General features: G+C 40.8%; 2 protein-coding genes across 6 annotated transcripts in view; one reads left to right on the plus strand and one right to left on the minus strand.

Moving 5' to 3' along the window:
• The window catches only part of LOC116618928 (dnaJ homolog subfamily C member 13-like), a 56,177-nt gene extending 51,728 nt beyond the window's left edge, over nucleotides 1-4,449 (plus strand). The window contains exons 68-71 of the mRNA XM_048723344.1: nucleotides 210-317; nucleotides 2,445-2,588; nucleotides 3,097-3,237; nucleotides 3,635-4,449. Coding sequence (XP_048579301.1) covers nucleotides 210-317; nucleotides 2,445-2,588; nucleotides 3,097-3,237; nucleotides 3,635-3,835 — 594 coding nt within the window. The 3' untranslated portion in view covers nucleotides 3,836-4,449. The remainder of the gene's footprint in view (nucleotides 1-209; nucleotides 318-2,444; nucleotides 2,589-3,096; nucleotides 3,238-3,634) is intronic.
• Nucleotides 4,450-4,773: 324 nt separating this feature from the next.
• LOC5513676 lies at nucleotides 4,774-20,058 on the minus strand. Of its 5 annotated transcripts, none has more exons than XM_032383133.2 (10): nucleotides 19,738-20,058; nucleotides 13,388-13,456; nucleotides 12,494-12,877; nucleotides 11,811-12,003; nucleotides 10,899-11,540; nucleotides 9,640-10,343; nucleotides 7,754-7,882; nucleotides 7,328-7,461; nucleotides 5,780-5,951; nucleotides 4,774-5,277 (listed from the first exon to the last, which is right to left on the minus strand). In XM_032383133.2, the coding sequence occupies exons 2-10, from the start codon at nucleotides 13,449-13,451 to the stop codon at nucleotides 5,105-5,107; spliced, it is 2,595 nt and encodes an 864-aa protein (XP_032239024.2). In that variant the 5' UTR covers nucleotides 13,452-13,456; nucleotides 19,738-20,058; the 3' UTR covers nucleotides 4,774-5,104. The 5 variants fall into 5 exon arrangements, with proteins under 5 accessions (XP_032239024.2, XP_032239022.2, XP_032239023.2 ...); XM_032383131.2 differs by lacking the exon at nucleotides 19,738-20,058 and adding an exon at nucleotides 19,004-19,704; XM_032383132.2 differs by lacking the exon at nucleotides 19,738-20,058 and adding an exon at nucleotides 14,355-15,027.
• Nucleotides 20,059-20,755: the final 697 nt, after the last annotated feature.

Genomic DNA, 20,755 nt, shown 5'->3' on the forward strand with positions numbered 1-20,755 from the left:
CCCTTCTCGACTTCTAAGACCTGTTTTCTTTTCCTACTTTTGTTGTTGTTGTTGCTTTTGGTTTGTTGGTCGAAATTCGCAAACTCACTCGGCTATGTAAAGAAACAGAGCGCGCGTACTATCGTAGCCATATGATAATGTATTATTCTTTCATGTCTGTTTATTGCTGACCATTAACAATATTTGTGGTTTACCTAATGTCATTTCAGCTTCCTGGCCTGGGTCACATTCCTGCTATCTTCAGGAGCATGAACTCGCAGAATAACGCCATACCCAAGGCCTCGCTACAAGTCATCCATGTCCTTGCGGATAGTGAGGTCTGTATGTGCCGTATACAGCTATTTCAATAAACGTTGTCAAAAAGCGCTCATGCCGCACGCGCCCATACCGCGAGGAAGTATGGGTAATATATGTTGTTTCAAGCTGTGCCATCCTTCACCGCCGACACGAACTTCGTTGAACGCTATCAGAATGGCAGTACAGGCTGATAATTTTCTAAATATATATCTGCGCGTCCTTAAACAGGAAAAACAAGAGCAGGTTTGGCACCTGCCTGTGTCAAACGGATACTCCGTTGTTACACTAAAAGAAAACCTGTTGGCAAAGTGACTGAACGAAATAGCAACGACGACGGCGACCGACTGCAGGGAGAACCCAAAAAGCTTTCATACTCAATTCACGCTCAATTTTAATTTAATTATGTATTCCCCCAACAAACTATAGTAAAACCTAGAATCTTATTTCTAGCATAGCGAACAAGGATAGTTTAGTTTTCAGTGCACACGTTCCCTTCCTCGCTACACCATAAAACGTGGAGCTTTCATGTTGTCGTTTGAAGAAAAACGGCTGAAATGTATCTGACAGAATCCATTTCAGAGTATATCTCATGTCTGACTCTTTGAATTCTTAATTTTTTTTCTGCCGTCGTCTTTCGCGTTGCCGTTGTCGTCCCTATTTTAGCAGATACCTTTTACAATCGTTCGCGGCACATAGAAAGAATGCCGCAGTCTCTTCGATAGATAATGCAAGAAACTGTACCATCCAGCGCCAGCGAAGGTCTTCACTATAAGACTGCGGCATATTTTATGAAAACCTGTTACAACATGTATTACCCATACCACCTCGCGGTATGGGCGCGTGCGGCAGAGCACCCTTGGACAACGTTTATTGAAATAGCTGTTTCTTACCCTGACAAGCCTACACCCACCTTCCCTTTTCTCGCCTTTTTACTCAAATCAAAATTTCTATAAGCAAACTAAAAATACTTTTGAGGCTTTCTTTCCATGTACATACTATACAACTTTTTTTTATTCCAAAGTTATTTAGCAAATTTCACACATCGCGAAAATTTTAGGGTGAATGATAAGTTAAGAAGGCTATACAAAGACTTTACCTCTAGATTGTTGCTCGGAGTGAGCTTAGCGAACGGAGAGCAACTCTAATTAAGCAGAGGGGGAGTTTATTCCGAGGTTTTTTTGGGGTTTGTCGGACGTCATATTTCCGGTGATGACTCATTTCCGGCAATTGTTTTTTGCGCAGCGGTAATTAGTATCGCACATGCGCGAAATGTATATATTGGGGACGGATTTTGGGGTTTGATGGAATGTTGTTGTTGGAATGCAGCTAAGCACATCTGGAATGCTGGACATTTCCGGTTATGACTCATTTCTATCTATTACGAACAATTTTCGAGTGATAAAACACCCTGGAAATCTGGAGGGTTCCCGTTCTCTCCTTCGATAAAAGTAGACTCAGATGACTTGAAGGCCTCAAATTCTGGCTTTTCACAGTTGTGTCGAATTGTTAATTACAATGTTATTGTATCTTGTATTATACTCAAATCTGTTCATTTTAATTGGGCTTTTGTTCGTGGCAACACCCCTTAATGCTTTTCCCTTTGAAGGGGAAAAACATATTGCCTTTACTGTTCCCATTAATCCGTGAAACACTAACTAATAGTTGGTGTGTACTAACTCTACAGAGCAAGAAAAAAAAACAAACAAGAGATCATTCGGAATTTTATTTTGTGTCAACACCTACTGTACCACTAACTATTTCACGGATTGATGGGAACACCTCTATTATATCTCCAAATTTAGCTCCGAGCATTCACTATCAACAGATATTCCTAGTAATATTTTTATCTTATAATTCGCCGGAAGTTTTATCATCGATCCAATGATAGTGACAGGGAAGACACTCCAAAAACGCGCGAATGCTTTGCATTCAAAAATTAAAAACGTCCTTTCTGAAAAAAAAAAAACGTCCCTGTATGTATGTATGTATGTATATCACTCTTCATTTTACGCGGGGAAAAATCAAAGTTTATGTACCCGCCGACTTTTCCCTAAGCCTTGAAGTATTTTATTTAAACGTATGACGCCAGGGCATTATGTCGCCAGGGCATTATGTAGCGCATGCTCACTGAGATCCTTCTGTCCCAGATCTGTGTGCGCAGCATGGCGGCTACCGCTGACTGCATCAGTCACATGATCAGAGCTATGGAAGCAAGGCCAGACGCCATAGGCTTTGCGTGTGAGGCATTGAACAAGATGTTTGAGAAGAACAACACAGAGCTCGTGCAGCAGGTACACAACTAAGTTAACGGCAAGACTTAGTGTTCTTTTAGGCCCTGATTAGTAATATAAGGAAATATTATGACCAAGTTATAATACTACTTGGTCTTCGCTATTGATGATATGGCTTGGTCCTAACTTGTTATTGTAAGGCTTGGTCCTCATAAGTGATAATAAAGCTTCATCTTCACTGGTTATAATAAGGCTTGATCTTCACTGGTTATAATAAGGCTTGATCTTCACTGGTTATAATAAGGCTTGATCTTCACTGGTTATAATAAAGCTTCATCTTCACTGGTTATAATAAGGCTTGATCTTCACTGGTTATAATAAGGCTTGTTCGTCACTAGTTATAATAAGGCTTGGTCCTCACTAGTGATATAAAATTGAAAGAAGAGAGTCTCGTTCAGGTGTTTTTGTTTTTAAGCCTGAAATTTTTAGTGTTGGTACTATTTGTTAACCTTTTTTTCCCTCTGTATGTACATTATGTTGAGTGTTTAGTTCGTTGATGTTGTTTTAGGCTCTAAAGTACGAGCTGGTACCCTACCTTCTGAGAATACTCGAGAGGACCCCCAGGGAGGTGGAGAACCCGGCGGCTGTCAAGGCCCAGACTGTCAAGGCGCTCAAGGCAATGTTACGCGACTTGCACTGTGGCGAGGAGGTAGAGACCTATCTTTACTGCCTCCCCCCCTCCCCCATTCCTCCTTCCTGCCCTTAAGGCCCTACAGATGCTGTTTCTCCACAGGTCCACTGCACTGCCCAACCCCGTCCACTGTCTCGCTACAGACGTTCTTCTAACTTAAGATCCTCTCTCTTTACTCTCCAGTCCTCTCCTTCCAACTTTCAGCATTCTCCTTCGACTGTTTTCATCTTTTCCTTCTTTCCTCGAAACTGTTCTCAATTTGTATTGCTCACGATAGCCTTACCCCTGAAAGCTGCTTTGTCTCGACAAATGCTGCATATAACTTTGCCCACCCACACATCCAATCGGCACCCCGGATTTTATGGACGGATTTTGGCTGTGTAAATCCGCCTTAACGCCCTGTCTTTTCACTCAGGTCAACAAGATTCTAGAAGCTTCATCGGTGTGGGCGTCATTCCGCGACCAGAAGCATGACTTGTTTATCTCGGACAAGCCCGTGGCGGGGTATCTGACAGGAGCGGCGGGAGCAGCAGGGTACCTGACAATGGGCACTGGGGCGAGCAGCATGTCCAGCGTACCGCCACCCGTGGACAAAACCACTAACGGCACCGACTGAACAATGACTGATAGCTGCCAATTACTAATAATGCCCACGTGCCTGTGGTACTGGTAAAAACGAGCGTCTGAAAGCTGTCGGCAGTGGAGTTTGATTAGAGTGCTCTCTAATTGATATTAACGACGGTGATTTTTTCAATTGCATAACAAGCTCATGACGCCTAAAGTTAGTAGTAGTGCTAGCCGTCCACTTTTATACGATAAGTGTTAGTAAATGGCACATCTTTTAACAATATTTTAATTATAGCCCTAGCTGGTTAGGCGCAGTACTGTATGCAAATTTTGTTTGGCAACTGTCAATCACATAGTACAAATGACAATTGCCCATCACGCAGCGATAATATACCAGATTTCAATGCATTATACTCTAATGGTTACCGTGTCAGAAGAGTGCTGTCCGTAGTGTGAGTCGGGTAACTTGTGGTTTTGCTTGTGTACGTGTTTGTCACATGTTCGTTCACGTATCAGGTCGCACGAGCTTATTGCTGGACATTCAGAAAAAAGGGGTAGGGAAGGGACGTGATAGTGGCTTTTATATTGTAACAAAATTAAGATCAGTATATTTTGTATGAATATGCAGTTTGATAGAGAAATAAAATTGAAGAATCCAAGCTACATAAGGCCTATTTGTTGTAAGCAAATTAAAATTTTTGTTCGGCGAAAAATGTTTTACTCATACTCAACGTTTTACTCCAATTATTGTGTACTTACATTAGGAACGTACGAAAAATTACAGTTCTGGAGTGAGCCTATGGCTACAATATATAACATATAAAATATATAACAGGGATTACCATGTCGGTATATCTTTTAAGTTGTGTAAGATAATTTGCTTGTGCAACAGTGTAATAGCGATCGATGTATACAAGACTGAGGTATCTGAACATTGACGGCGTTTACCCACTATTAGGGATTTGAACATTGAGCGTGTATCATAAATAGATAGATGACGTTTTTTATTTAGGGTATTTTCACACAATTGGTGTATTGACATGCGATTGGGATGTTTCGATAATCGAGGTCCAGCCCTTAGCGCAGCACACAGAAAACTTCAAACTACACCCGCAACTGATAACGTAACTTCTTTCAGCATTTGACACTAGGCACTGCAACTGTGATTCTTTGGGCTTCCAATTCAAGGCTTCGCTTAATGTCATCATTGTTGTCATCATTTCCATGGTTCGCTTGTCATATTGTCATCATTTCCATGGTTCGCTTGTCATATTGTCATCATTTCCATGGTTCGCTTGTCATATTGTTGTCATCATTTTCATGGTTCGCTTGTCATATTGTTGTCATCATTTCCAGGGCCTGCTTGTCGTATCGGCGTCATCATTTCTATCATTGTAGTGTTACTTTGTCTCGAACTTGAGCGAGAAAATTTTCTTCTGAGCACAAGTTTGACGCGCGAACTGCACACAAACGATGCAAATATAAAGAAACCTGCAAGACAACGTACAGAAGGCACGATGCCTTTTAGATAGGTAAAATCTGAAAAGTTTCCTTCTATTAAATGCAGTGATATGTAGTCTCAGACCAAGAAAAAAATATAAGTTGGTAGTCCTTCGTCAAATTATGTAGTAGAGACAACACCCAAAGGAATCAGTGACCCCCCTTTTTAAAATCCAAACACTTTCGAAGCCCCCCCATTAGACCTAAAAAATTTCTCGAGCCCCCCGCCCCCACCCCCACCCCCCCATCCCCACCCCCCCCCCCCCCCCCCCCCCCCACACACACACACACACACAGTATCCTCACGACCCTCCTCGGGATAATAAATGAGCTTTCCCTTATGTAAGCTCGAGAGCTGCTGCGTGGAGCATACGATCACACCCCTTCCCGAATGCCTTTACGATCAAACCAGTGGTATCTAGAGGCCCCTCATGTGAGCGCTAGACCTCGGAATATAGTCACCACATTCAATAAAAGGCTTGCCAAGATTTACCTTGTAGGCTGTTGAGGGCAGTGTAGATGAACCACAAAGGCTGGCACGACGGAACAACCGCCGCCACAAACCCAAGAAGCCACGGCAGGCCCACCACTGACGTCATACGCAAACACATGATTGGCAGTCCGTCGTCATGTCTACGGCTGCTGGTCCTCAAGTGGCGGGAAGCCTGTGTCAAAACGTACAACCTTTCATAGTTAAAGATATTTTTTGTGATCATTTCAAACGTTCCTATTTTTCTGGTTTTCAATCAAGTTAAGGACGCATGTCCTGGCAATCACCACCTAACTGATTTTCTCATGGCCACAATCACCTAACAGATCTTCTCATTGCCATCATCGCCTAACAGATCTTCTCATGGCCATCATCGCCTAACAGATCTTCTCATGGCCATCGTCGCCTAACAGATCTTCTCATGGCCATCATCGCCTAACAGATCTTCTCATTTCCATCGTCATCTAACAGATCTTCTCATGGCCATCATCACCTAACAGATCTTATCATTGCCATCATCGCCTAGCAGATCTTCTCATAGCCATCATCGCCTAAAAGATCTATTCATGGTATTACGCCTAACAGATCTACTCGTGGCCATCATCACCTAACAGATCTTCTAATGACCATCATCGCCTAACAGATTTTCTCATGGCCATCATCGCCTAACAGATTTTCTCATGGCCATCATCGCCTAACAGATTTTCTCATGGCCATCATCGCCTAACAGATTTTCTCATTGCCATCATCACCTAACAGATGACTTTGCTAACAGATGACTTTGCATCACCTAACAGATCTTCTCATGGCCATCATCACCTAACTGATCTTCTCCCGACCACCATCACCTAACTGATCTTCTCATGGCCATCATCACCTAACTGATCTTCTCATGGCCATCATCACCTAACTAATCTTCTCATGGCCATCATCACCTAACAGATCTTCTCATGGCCATCATCGCCTAACAGATCTACTCATGGCCATCGTCGCCTAACATATCTTCTCATGGCCATCATCACCTAACAGATCTTCTCATGGCCATCATCGCCTAACAGATCTACTCATGGCCATCATCGCCTAACATATATTTTCATGGCCATCATCACCTAACAGATCTTCCCATGGCCACCATCACCTAACAAATCTTCTTATTGCCATCATCACCTAACAGATCATCTCATTGCCATCATCACCTAACAGATCTTCTAATGACAATCATCACCTAACAGATTTTCTCATGGCCATCATCACCTAACACATCATCTCATTGCCATCATCACCTAACAGATCTTCTAATGACAATCATCACCTAACAGATTTTCTCATGGCCATCATCGCCTAACAGATTTTCTCATGGCCATCATCGCCTAACAGATTTTCTCATTGCCATCATCACCTAACAGATGACTTTGCTAACAGATGACTTTGCATCACCTAACAGATATTCTCATTGCCATCATCGCCTAACAGATCTTCTCATGGCCCTCATCACTTACCAGATCTTCTATGGCCCTCATCGCCTAACAGATCTCCTCATGGCCAACTTACTTGTCGGGCGTTGTGGATATGGCATAAGGTCCTCGTCAAACAGATAGAATTCCAGGCTAAGATACAGAAAACAGGGATCACGAACGCGAAAAGCAATCCCCAGCGACTCGAGATGTAACAAAAGGCACCAGTTCCTACAACATAAAAAGAATATTGAATCTGAGGAATCATGGCCATCTGATTAGCAAAGTCAAGAAGTTAGTACCGTTTGTTTAGAAAACCAAAAAGTCAGTTTGTATCTTTTTTTGAGTGCCAAGGTTAAGGATGCATAGAGAGTTATTTTGTCGGCTCCTAGTGGTTTACATAGATAACAGAATTATTTAGTTGGATGTGTCATGCCTGGTGGTCAATGAATTGCGCGTCGCACTAAATTGTTCTCATTACAAAAGGCTCTTTTACAAAGCTGATGATGTGGGTTTCACTTACCATAGTCAAGAGAACCTGAAAGCAAGCTATCGATCACTAGGCATAGTATGACGATGGCAGCCGGAGTGATCCAAGCCACGAGCGCATACACCTTCAGCAAGCGGCGAGAAGACTGGACCATGGCTTTTTCTACGATAAAAGACAAAGTTTCATCAAGAGATCATGATGTAAGAGAACGAATCCCCCGTATTAGGGTATGTTCCAATGATGACGTCCGTGAAAGCTATTTTTAGAACAAGCAGTTATTTATAGATACGCCTCTGATTGGTTAGCGCTCACGTTTCCTAGCAACATGAGTCTCACGCGCGATCACATCTTGAGCAATGTGAACCGGCAAAGGCTGTTTTGGAAATCTTTTTGACCGAAAATACCTTTCTTTTTTACGAACGCTGTGAAAATAATCTTCCATATAGTACGCTGGATCCAATCAACCGTTTCTGGGACATTGAAATGCATAGAAAGCGTGATTTTTGGCTCTTTGATTAACATTCCCAGTAAAAGTTTTTACTGCTGATTTGCAAATTATAAAACAACAATCAATCATAAATCTGTGTTTACAAAACACAATTCCCTTTTAATGAAAAAGATACATCAAGAACTTAATACCATAATATTCACACCGATATTGTGATTATTAAGACAGGTATTTCACAAATAAAAGATTTCAAGTCTTTATAATGAGGTAAATCTTATTCAAGTGACAAGGGTTTCTTGAGCGACATGATTTCTGAACATTTGCGTGAAGAATTGAAGTTCATTTATCTAAAAATATTGTAAATCAAAGAAAAATAAATGCCTTCTTATATTAAAATACATAACATAGACTCTGAGAATGCCTAGGTATTCTATCTCACCGAATTGCAGAGAAAAAAAACTCTAGGAGTCAACGATGCATCTTGAATTAACTCTAAATTCACCGTCTCCACTACGTCTTCACGTTCAATTATATATATAACATTTAGATAACTGAACACTCAATAACTTAACAAATACCAGGACACCACCATATGAGTAGCATTGTGATCATGAGCCTTGAAGGGCAGCTAAAAGGATAAAAACAGGTACCGAACGAAGTAATGAAGTGCAGAGAGGGGAAAAAATTGTTGTGAAATTGTACCAAATATGGCGCGACAAACCATATATGGATCCTATGATTGACAAGCTCGCGCTATTTTAAAATAGCTTTCATGGACGACATCATGGGCCACGGGGATTCTCTCTCTTATATCATGGTCTCTTGGTGTCATAAAACACGCGTACCCACCACCCCTCCCTCCCTTAGGGAGAGGACCACGCTTTTGCACGTCCTCACCTTGATAAATAAATAGATCTTGCTTGTAATCAATTTTTTTCCTTTTTTATATTTGTTCAGTTTTTTGCTGTCTGTTTTTGTATTATTGATGCAGAATAGCCCTGCATAAGGCAGCTTCAATAAATATGTTTGTATGTATAAGTTATGTCATCTCACTTTTGTGTCAAGTCATCTCACCTTGAGTCACGTCATCTCACCTTGCGTCACATCATCTCATCTTGAGTCATGTCATCTCACCTTGAGTCACGTCATCTCACCTTGAGTCACGCCATCTCACCTTGAGTGACATCTCATCTTGAGTCATGTCGTCTCACCTTGAGTCACGTCATCTCACCTTGAGTCACGTCATCTCACCTTGAGTCACGTCATCTCACCTTGAATCATGTAATCTCACCTTGATTCACGTCATCTCACCTTGCGTCACGTCATCTTACCTTTCGTCACGTCATCTCACCTTGAGTCATGTCATCTCGACTTGAGTCACGTCATCTCACCTTTCGTCACGTCATCTCACCTTGAGTCATGTCATCTCGACTTGAGTCACGTCATCTCACCTTGCGTCCCGTCATCTCACCTTGATTTGTAAAAGTTCGATGTACGTCATACGCCATGACAGCCATCCAGAGGAAAGCAGCCAATAAGAAGAAGTGGATTCCAATCGCTACAACCTTGCACAGGCCTCGCACAGAATTAACACCGACCATTAAGAAGAACACGTGGAACATTAGCAGTGCTGCAGCGAGGTTGATCTGTATCTTGCCCGGGAAATTCCTCAGTTCAGGAAAGTATCCGTGGCAGACGAACAGGAAAATAAGTGCTAACATTGAGATGGTGCTACCAGCAAGGGTCATTATTCCAAGAGATCGCTGTGCACCAGCGAGATAAAGGCCCCGCGTAAAGAAGTTTTGTAAGGCCTCTTGCTTTATGCAGACAGCGATGAGGTCACCTGACCGGAAGTAAGACACGTTGAAGAGTTCTGTACCATTTGGCGCCAATACTAAGGAGCCGTTACCATAAATGTAGACATCCGTCTTATTGTAAGTCACGTAGTTGCAGTTCGGATCATAGTTGTCCTTATTAGTGTTGTTACTAACGCCGTTGCTGTAGGTAGGGTAATGTGATTGTTTCTTGTGGTTTAGTTGTTGATGGTAAATTTGTCTACATTTGCTACGGAAAGGGTCGTATATCTGGTTTTTGCTGCAGGGTTGAGGGCGTGGTCTGAACTTTGTTCCCTTTGAGTATTGCCTTGGACCCTTGAGTCTTCTTTCCTCCACGTACCTTCAAGAAAATGATTCACTTTGACCAGGAGCTTACTTTTGTGCAAACTGTGACTTTATTCATACAGTGTGTACTGTTTGTCGTTTCTTATTAAAGTTTAGATGGGTAAAGACAGAGAGAGAAACAGAGAGAGAGAAACAGAGAGAGAGAGAGAGAGAGAGAGAGAGAGAGAGAGAGAGAGAGAGAGAGAGAGAGAGAGAGAGAGAGAGAGAGAGAGAGAGAGAGAGAGAGAGAGAGAGAGAGAGTAATAAATAAGGGTCTAATGATAAGTTATCGACTTAAGTACCTGAAACAGAAATGATTCAATATACTCTTACATTTCTATATTTCTCGCTTTTTCCTTTGCTTGTTATAAGAGACTATTTTCTCTTGGTGGCATAAATGCAGTGAATTGGGCTGGTTAAGGTTTTAACTAATCGCTGCATAGTCAAAAAGACACATACGTAGCGCTTGCTGGAATTACAAGAAAAAAACACCACCACCAAACAATACATAGCTACCATTACACTACCCTTTCGCCCGTGCTCTGCGTGATAATCGCGTGTATGTACTTACGTTCCTGCTTCGAGAAAATCGAAAAGTATCGCTAGGTTAGGGAGCACAGGGAGCCGTTCACTTGGACACTTTCCGCATGACAAATCAGTGGGTCTTACACCTCGCAGGAGCGCACAGTGGGGATTCTTGTAATACTCGCACCCAGACCATTTGAGCACAAAGACGGGGAAGGAATACGCCTCGCAATGCTCTTTACACGCATTAAGAGCTGTGGAGTTGCCAACTAAAGGCTGTTGGTATCCGGGCGTCTGCTGCTCGCATCTCATCGCTGGTGTATGCTGTGGTTCATGGTATGTCAAGGTACAATTGGTTTGGACGAATGACAATAGTTCTTCATCGAAGGACGAGTTTGGGTAAACCGTGGGGCAAGAGGCTTCGGCTGTCCAGTAGGTTAACTTGGTTGCCATATGGCATTTGGCGCAGTAGGAGTTTTTATAAGTCACGTTCGTGTTGCGGTCCAAGACGGGTAAGTTACGAAGCAAGTCGCGATCGTTTGTCGATGGTGTTTCGCCATCTGCCGTGCACTGTCCGTCGAGATATCGATCCGTATTTTCGGGGCACGTGCGTGCGATGTAGTACCCATTCGAGCATTGCCTTTTGGGAGTTGACTCTCTTCGGGGTGCGGTACTCGTGATATTGCACCTGAATAATGGGCAAAGACACATTTTAACATCTTGGTTTTGTCTTTAGCATCATATGTCATCACATTCCTACAATTAGATACAGGCGCGTAGTAAGGGGTTCCTCTTCATCACCATTGACTTCTTTTTATAGCATCAATATGGTGACGTAATAGCAACAATATGGTAACGTATTGGCAACAATATGGTGACGTAATATCACCAATATGGTGACGTAATTGCACCAAAATGGTGACGTAATAGCGACGGATAATTTTGCTCCAACACTTACGTCGACCGGTAGTCATAGCAACAGTCCCCTATTTCGTTGCAGATGACGTCACAATAGCACTTTTGTTGCGTGGTTCTCTCGCTAGCACCGCATCGATTGTGGCAAGTTAGGCGTGGCACGTTTGAATGGCATTTCCCAATCATGAGCATTATCGCGATCTCGTAATACGCAGGGTCGGTATTCAGTCCTTCGCCTGAAACAAAACAGTAATAAAAGGGTACAGTTGAGTCCATAACGGTGAATGGATTTGTGTGATTTGCTATCTAATGCTTTGAACTGGAGGGATACCTGCGGCAAGAGAAAGAAGGGCACCTTTGGGATACTTGGCGTAACACCCTGCTGGGGGTCCTATAGGATACTGATGGGATAAGTCGATATCATCCAGACAATCTATAACCTGTGATATGTGCTCACTGTAAATGAGGAATCCTATAAATCTTTCTTTTTTGCACTACTTGATGGTGTTCATTACATGTTTACATAAAAGATGTTTTGACAGATAAGAAAATATTAGTAAAAGCAAATTTGGTTTCTAAACAAGCGTGCGTAGTGATCAAAGTAGCTGGTGCTTTCATGGACGGATTCACTTCTGTCTAACTTAACCTGACTGTCTAAGATAAAATATTTCTCGTTTATTGTTACTCCTTTCTTCTTTATTTTCTTGTTTGCAATATAACTTTTACCTTGATAGCATTCGGGGATAAGAGGTGGAAGTAAATCGAGCCAGCCAAAATCAAGAGAAGGCCCTAAATCCAGTCTTGGTGGTCCTTGTGGTCCATTTGGTCCTTGTGGTCCACTTGGTCCTTGTGGTCCATTTGGTACTTGTGGTCCACTTGGTCCTTGTGGTCCACTTGGTCCTTGTGGTCCATTTGGTCCCTGTGGTCCATTTGGTCCTTGTGGTCCATTTGGTCCTTGTGGTCCATTTGGTCCCTGTGGTCCATTTGGTCCCTGTGGTCCATTTGGTCCTTGTGGTCTCTGTCCTGATCCTGGTTGTGACTCTGTTCCCGAGGTGCCGTTGATAGGGGTTTCTAGCCCGCCAGTGTAATTTGCACACGAGTGCAGCGCCTCTGAAACATTAGATGATTACCCGAAAGTGAAATAACGTTTCTCATCGGTGTATGGGTATTCAAGAAATATTTTAAGAATTTTTATTAGAGTCGTGGAGTCCCACAAAAACAGGGTGTGAGGAGGCAGATGAAAATAAGGCAGATTTTTTTTCATCAACATGCATTTAATCTTTCCGTGCACAGAAACAATACGTAAACCACCTAATGTATAGATGATCATTAGTCAGTATGACTATATTCGGATAATAGCGCCATCAGGGAGAAAACATGACTACATGAGAACCAAATTGCATGACAGTGACAGCGATGGTGCTTTGCCAATTATATGGAATCTCATAACATTTTTTCCAACAAGATGAAATTACAGCGAAATGTTATATCTTTATCATTTAGCAGGGTCAACGAGTTCCCTTCTTTTTCATTTCAATTACGTTTCCCAGATATCACGACGGACAAAGCAGCTCACACCACTACCAGGGTCATGTATTATTTGCTAGTTCTATTAGATACCTGATAGAATGATAACTGTCACAAATAAGAATGAGTAATTCCTTCGGCTAAGCACCGTTATCATCTTGTCTATAAAAAAAACAATATTACATATATTATTTGACAATTATTCGCCGAAGGCGAAGTGAATATAGCGGTGGATAGGTCACCGAGACGCGAAGAAGGTATCGCTTCTGTCAGCTTTGTTGATGATGTTCGTATCTTTTTGAAGATTTTGATAGCTCTGAAGATTGAGGTTACCAAACCCATTCTGTTTTTCAATAACCACGAAATTCAGAACCCTCAATGAGGATATTATACTCTTTTAGTTCCGTTTGACATGAATTTCATCGTAGAAATATTTTCTTCCGCTTTGAATCCTCCACAGCCGATAAGGTATATTCACTAAAATACTTCTCTTGATTGTAAATACATTTTTAGGTCTAAACTTTGAGTAAGTTATCGTTTCCCTTTGTATAAAGTAAGTTTTAGCGGTGAATACTAGATATGTAATCAGTGTAGTACTTCTATAGATATGTATCCATGAGATGTGATCGCCAAATTTGATAGGTAGAAATTATGAGAACTAGTGACTAAGCAGTTTTAAAACTTGTGATCTGGCAATGTCGACCTAAATTTTAAAAAAGGACGATGATATATCTCTGTTGGCAAGTTTCTGTTGGTAAAAAGAAAAGCATGTATTAGATATGGAAATACAAATGTATTCTAGTATGTTCAAGTTGAGATAAAAGAGAAAATTGCGTGAAAGGATGATATAAAATAAAAAAGCCCTTCTGTGTGACTCGTGGGCCTTAAAATTACTGCAACATTGAAGGCAAATGGATAGAAGTGAATGAATATAAAAGTAAATGCATAGAAGTAAATGAAGATAACATAAAAAAATAAGAAAGGAAATCCCACCTAAATGTACTAGTGAACCTTTTCGACCCTTTGTGCCTTCGATCCCTTTGCGTGTTCAACACTTAACTGAGATTTGTGACAAGGGCGGCAAGATTAAGATCTAGATGCGCCTTTTCCTCTCCCAACTCAACAATCCCATGTTCTGAAGGAGGTATCTGATGTTGAAGCGTGGGGTCAATTAAAATCGATTCAAGTAATTAGATTCTGTGCTTTCTTTTCAAAACGATTGTTTATATGTCGAAGATGATGAATTGCGACTCAATTCACTTCATCAAGAGTTTTCAATATACTAATTAAGCTATCTACATAAAATAATCATCATTGTTTGTTTTATACTTTCCGTCAATCTTTAATGGAGAATTTTTTATTGCATCCGTTGCCTTTTCTCATTAGGTGTAATTTAGTTGAAAACATATGTTCTACGAGGCACGTAAGAAATGAAAATTCAAAAGAACCTAATGCCACTCTCACCGATCTTTAGAAATTAAATATATTGAATCTATAGACAAAAAGCAATCTCTTTTGGCAATTCGCTTGTTGGTGCTATACGTATACTGTGTCATAATGAAAGCACCTAGACCGACGTTTTGTAATTGCCGCGCGTGTAATGCCCATCGCCTATTATTAGTCTGCTTAATATACATTATCACTATCTACACTAGACAAGAGCATTTGTAATATTATTGAACGTGTTCTTTGATAGTCTCGTTTTAAGGTGACTCGAAAGAAATTCCAAGCTAGCCCAAGCGCGTCAGGCCAAGCTGCCTTTTTTGCTGTAACTCGCGCAATGCGCACGTTTCAGATATCATCCTTGGACCAAATAACAGCCTATCCTTCTGTAACCGCTGTGACTTATTCGATTTTTTATAGTCTTGGTATTTTTAATAATATTGCGATCAAAGTAAACTCCCTATTAGCGCTTCTAAGGCCTCACAAAAAATTGTGCATGTATTTTTGCACGTCACTTTGTCAATCTTCTTCAACACACTTGGTGGACATTTTCTAAAAAGACTAGAGTAAAATCGTAGACGCATTTCTGCGTTTCATAGCTTTCTTTAATTGCAGTGTAAAAATATCTTGCAAATTAATTATACAAATTCAAAGTTTCCCACAATCTTCTACAAAAGATCCGAACATGAACTTTATTGACTAAAAGTAATCTAAGAACCTATAATATGTGAAGCATCAGTTCAATTGTCTGTAGTAAAAAGCAAACCAGAGGATTTTTACATTTCCAAGACTTGCCCAAACCTTCGCCTAATATGAAGATGGAGAAGGGTAAACACCACTATTTGAGGGTTCGATTTAGGCGACTAGTTTTCCCACTTTGCCCTCAATCACTCATAGACATATACCACCATGCTATTACTTGGTTCAGTCGGGATGGCAGAGCGAAATGTTTATTCTTTCAGTGAGAAATAGACTTTTGAGTATTTGGTACTACATAATTGAGTTCGGGCATTGCTCCAAAGCCGTCTTTGTTGATAAATGCTAATGCCACGGCGTGGAATTCACTCCTTTTGAAAGGGGGTTTAAAGTCTCCGCTATTGTAGAAAAGTGGGAGGGGGAATATACAAATATTCCGCTCTAATAAGAGAATGCTAATTTGACACTGAGGATCGAACGCTCAAAAAGACAATTAAAAGTTATGGTCACCTGGGATTCATTGCTTTTCTAAGCTTATTTCAGTATAAGCTTAGAAAAGCAATGAATGTTTTGTGAACGCTTTGAGATGAGTTCGGAAACTCCACTTTTTGAGCGCGGCCTCAAAGGCAAGGCTGCCAAAAAAGCAAAAAAAAATCGGAAAAATTATAGAATCTCTTTTCTAAAAAGACAAAGTCTTTCCCCGCACATTCAACTACGCCGGTTTCGCTTCCGATTCCAGAACAGTATATGTTGTGGTTTATTTTGATTGTATTTTTATTTTTATCATTCTCATTAGGCGAGAGGAAGCTTTTCAAGGGCGGGAGAGCTCAGAGAAGCCGCCCTTCTTTGTTTTAGCGCAAATCTTCGAAAACATCCTCTACACAAACCGACACTGTTAGCAGCTCACAACTGCTACTCCTTTGATGCCCGACGGATCGTACATAACACACCACAGTAGCAGCAGGCTGATGAATTCTCAGGACTTGACCTGTACTCTGGAGACTTCTTGGTTGCTGCCCGAAAATATTTCAAGCGCAAAGATGGACTAAAACTACCTGATCTCTATCGTGAGACATTTGGGTGCGAGTTCAACGTGCATGATACCCTTGAAGACTCCAGGGCACTGAGAGCAGTTCTTAACGAGGTTGGCCCTGAGCTCCATAAAAGGTTCGCGAGACAGCCATCCCGTGGTCATACTTCACCAGTGTGAGGGATTACGAGCAGCGCCTCAAAGCCCTGAAATCCACATAAGATGTAACATTTCCTCGTCGAGAATTATTAATCGACTTAGTAGCCTTGGTCTTACATTTTCAATTCTTAAGGAATTAAACAGTGATTGTCGAAAAGAGGCAATCGTCACTTACTTGGCGGGGAAAGTCAGTGGGCGTGTTCGTGTAACTAGTGATGTCGGTGAACTTTGCGAGATTGTGAAGAAATTGTCGTGAAAAAAGGGTATATTCCTTTTCACCCCGCCTTATGATTCCTAAAGGTTAATAATCAAAATAATATTATGTTTAAAGCCTTGCTTGTGTGTTAACTGTTTTTTTTATTAGACATAAGGATTTATTTCTTATTTTATGATTTGACCAGTTAGAAGATGTCGTCGTTTGATGTCTACGTTGTGATTATTTGAAATATTTACGAACACACGACACAATTTTCCTTCTTGTGTTCTTTTAGAGTAAGTAGTGTTACTACCTGGGTTATTAGCCGTAATCTGGATGAATTGCCACGTGGTACGTTATCAGAACGAAAAGTTTGACTCCTCCCCTCTCCAGAAACAGAGACTTTACACCCCCTTTTAAAGGAGTTAATTACTCGCCGTGACATTAGCATTTATCAACAAAGACGGCTTTGGAGCAATGCCCGAACTCAATTATGTAGTACCAAATACTCAAAAGTCTATTTCGCAAGAAAGAATAAACATTTCGCTTTGCCATTCCGACTAAACCGAGTAATAGCATGGTGGTATATGTCTATGACTGATCGAGGGCCAAGTAGGAAAACTAGTCGCCTAAATCGAACCCTCAAATAGTGGTGTTTACCGTTCCCTATCTATCTCCATATTAGGCGAAGGTTTGGGCAAGTCTTGGAAATGTAAAAATCCTCTGGTTTGCTTTTTACTAGATACGATCGACCTGATGCATATTATAGGTTCTTAGATGACTTTTAGTAAAAAAAAGATCATGTTCTTTTGTAGAAGATTGTAAAGTAATTTGAATTTGTATGATTAATTTGCAAGATATTTTACTCTGCTATAAAACGCAGAAATGCGTCTACGATTTTACTCTAGTCTTTTTAGAAAATGTCCACCAAGTGTGTTGAAGAAGATTGACAAAGTGACGTGCAAAAATACATGCACAATTTTTTGGGAGGCCTTAGAAGCGCTAATAGGGAGTTTACTTTGATCGCAATATTAATAAAAATATCAAGACAATAAAAAACCGAATAAGTCTATTAAGCTATTACAGAAGGATAGGTTGTTTTATGTGTTCCAAGTATGATATCTGAAACGTGCGCATTGCTTGAGTTACAGCAAAAATGGCAGCTTGGCCTGCCGCGCTTGGGCTAGCTTGGAATTTCTCTCGACGTCGTGTAACGTCGCTCTAGGTGTTTTTCTTTTATCGGATCCTACATGCTTACATGCTGTACTATTAATATTCAAAACTGCTCTATAGAAAGACATCGAAGTAGTGTCTAGAACATTGTCCAGATAGATGGATGTCATATGGTCCGAATCTTTGTTGAATTAATGAAAATGTGTCTCATTGATTTGGATAAAGCTGGAGGCTACACCCGTTCCCCCCATAGCTCATTTACTCCACAGTCTTTGAAACCGTGCGTTTTTCTTAAAAGAAGGTAAAATGAACGAAGAAAGGAAACAAAAGGGTAATGGTCTGACGTTCATCCAATGATTAGCCCGAGTATCTGTGGACTTTTTGTTTCAAAAGCTGGAGAGGAAAAATAAAACTACTTTTTTTTATCGCTTCGCGGTTTATACTTCAAAGGAAACGATAAAAGGGCATGACACTGGGGTTATCTTCCGATAGCATTTTTGTGCTTCACAGTGTTCGCATCGAGATGCCATGGTATTTTCCAATTCAACATAACCAGGAAATGCTCGAGAAATCTAAATTGAACCAAATTTTGAAAAAAAAAAGCAAGCGTTAATCTAACATTGGAAGGTTACAAGCCAATTAGATATCCTAACTGTCAATCAAATATCGTGGGTATCAAGGATGTAGTTCTGTTTCCGGAGAAATGACTAACATCCCGTTTTCGGTCCTGATGGTTTCTCTATTGATCACTTTTTGGCAAAGATAAACCTTTAGGGGGCTTATCATAGTTTTGATTAAACACTTCCAGCTACAACAGAAAAAGATAATGGAAAGAAAGTACTTATATGGTATTTAACATGCTGTTTACAGTGAGCACGCATTTGCGATTTAGCGATGTGCACTTGTACCAGTTGCCTTGAGCGAAAGGTTTGCCTTTTACGTTTGGTAAACCTTGACTAACCGTCATTAAAACGTATTGCTGGAGCATCCAGGGAATAAAGCCATACCTTACCTCAAGTGCAGGTGCGAGGTGTTTGAAGTCTTTTCATTATGCGATGAATCAAAACTCGAAAAGGCTATCGGGGACGCCATGTGATTTGTTACCGCATATCAAGTGTTGTCAACTACGCATCGGATTACGACGGCAAAGCATTAGTTGAATATTCATAACATTCAAAGACGTCTACCTGATTCACTTTATCATTTACCACTCTGTTCTTTATAAAGGCAATATCAAATAACTGTTAAACAGTGCGAAATTTGGATATATTTTGTTTGCATTTGTTTTTGCGGGAGCAAAAAAAAGTTTCTAAAGCACTTAGTCCCCAATCTTAATCCAACTTGCTGTTGAACCGCGATAACAGACACGTGTAGACTGAGGGACTGTGCGTTTAACCTTTTTGTCCACTGGCGTATACAATTGTGCATGAGTTTTTAATTAACAAAAACAATTTAATTTCTCTCCTCCCCATATAAAAACTGTGGTTTTTACGGACTAAAAAAACACCTGTTGCTATATAAGTTTTATTGTTAGAAAATATCAATTAATCACATTAACAGGGTTGCCAGAAATGCCACTCAGCGATTCAAGAAATGATGTAAGAAAAAATCTACCCTAATTTTGATACGAGCATCCCTATCAGGTCTACATGGTAAGAACCCCCTACCAGGTTCATGGTACCTGGTCTCTGAAAGTCATGCAAATGTTTAAAGACATATAAAGAAGAATGCTACAATTTTACAAACCTGGATGAATTTTCCATACGCTTGTTTGGCTATGTATTTGTTACCCATCAGACACTGCCGGTAACGGCACAACGAATCTCCGAGTGCAGCCTTATTGAAATACCATAATAATTCGACTAAGCGCCCGGGGGAAACTAAGCCCGCGTAGCTTTATCGATAAAACATCATAACATGGCAGTAGCGGATCTAGGGGGGAGGGTTTAGGGGGTTTGCCCCCTTTGGGCTGCCAGAAATGCAAAATAGACACATCACAACCAGATGAAGATTATCAGGCATCAGTCTAAGGGATATGCGTCCAACCAAGGTGATAACAACCTCTCTTTAGCCAAATAATAGCACAGGTTCTTTGACAAACTTCAAATCGAACAAGGAAAGAAAAGCAGAATCACCCCTCTCAATAAAACGCTCAAAATCAAGACACATGCCATTACGGATTGAAAAGCATTCTGGGAGATCCGGGAAAAAAATTCACGAGGGGAGGGCCAGTCAACACTCCTCTTCCCAAAGTTAGAAGGCATTTCAGTCTTTTCACCCCGAAGCCAAACAAATCAATTCCAGGTCATACAGACCCGCAAGCGTACATGTAGCACTGCATTAACTGTAACAGTTTAAGAAACATACATACTTGATAAGGTTTCTTGATAAGCTATGAATTCTTGATTATAGATTTACCGTATGGAATTACTAAACTATTTAATCAAAAATCTGTAGACTTTTTGTTTCAAAAGCTGGAGAGGAAAAATAAAACTACTCTTTTTATCGCTTCGCGGTTTATACTTCAAAGGAAACGATAAAAGGGCCTGACACTGGGGTTATCTTCCGATGGCTTTTTTGTGCTTCACAGTGTTCCCATCAAGGTGCCATGGTATTTTCCACTTCAACATAACCAGGAAATGCTCGAGAAATCTAAATTGAACCAAATTTTGAGAAAAAAAAAAGCAAGCGTTAATCTAACATTGGAAGGTTACAAGCCAATTAGATATCCTAACTGTCAATCAAATATCGTGGGTATCAAGGA

Source organism: Nematostella vectensis, chromosome 2 (assembly GCF_932526225.1).
Source record: "Nematostella vectensis chromosome 2, jaNemVect1.1, whole genome shotgun sequence".
NCBI classification, from domain to species: domain Eukaryota; kingdom Metazoa; phylum Cnidaria; class Anthozoa; order Actiniaria; family Edwardsiidae; genus Nematostella; species Nematostella vectensis.

Excerpts from the sequence above, each read along its gene's own strand:
- LOC5513676 (XM_032383133.2), bottom strand. The coding sequence starts at position 13,451 with ATGATAACGGTGCTTAGCCGAAGGAATTACTCATTCTTATTTGTGACA. Across the intron at positions 7,883-9,639 it reads TCGAACTTTTACAAATCAAG|AAAAAGCCATGGTCCAGTCT; the intron begins GTGAGATGACGG and ends CTTTTATCGTAG. Across the intron at positions 7,462-7,753 it reads TTCAGGTTCTCTTGACTATG|GAACTGGTGCCTTTTGTTAC; the intron begins GTAAGTGAAACC and ends TTTATGTTGTAG.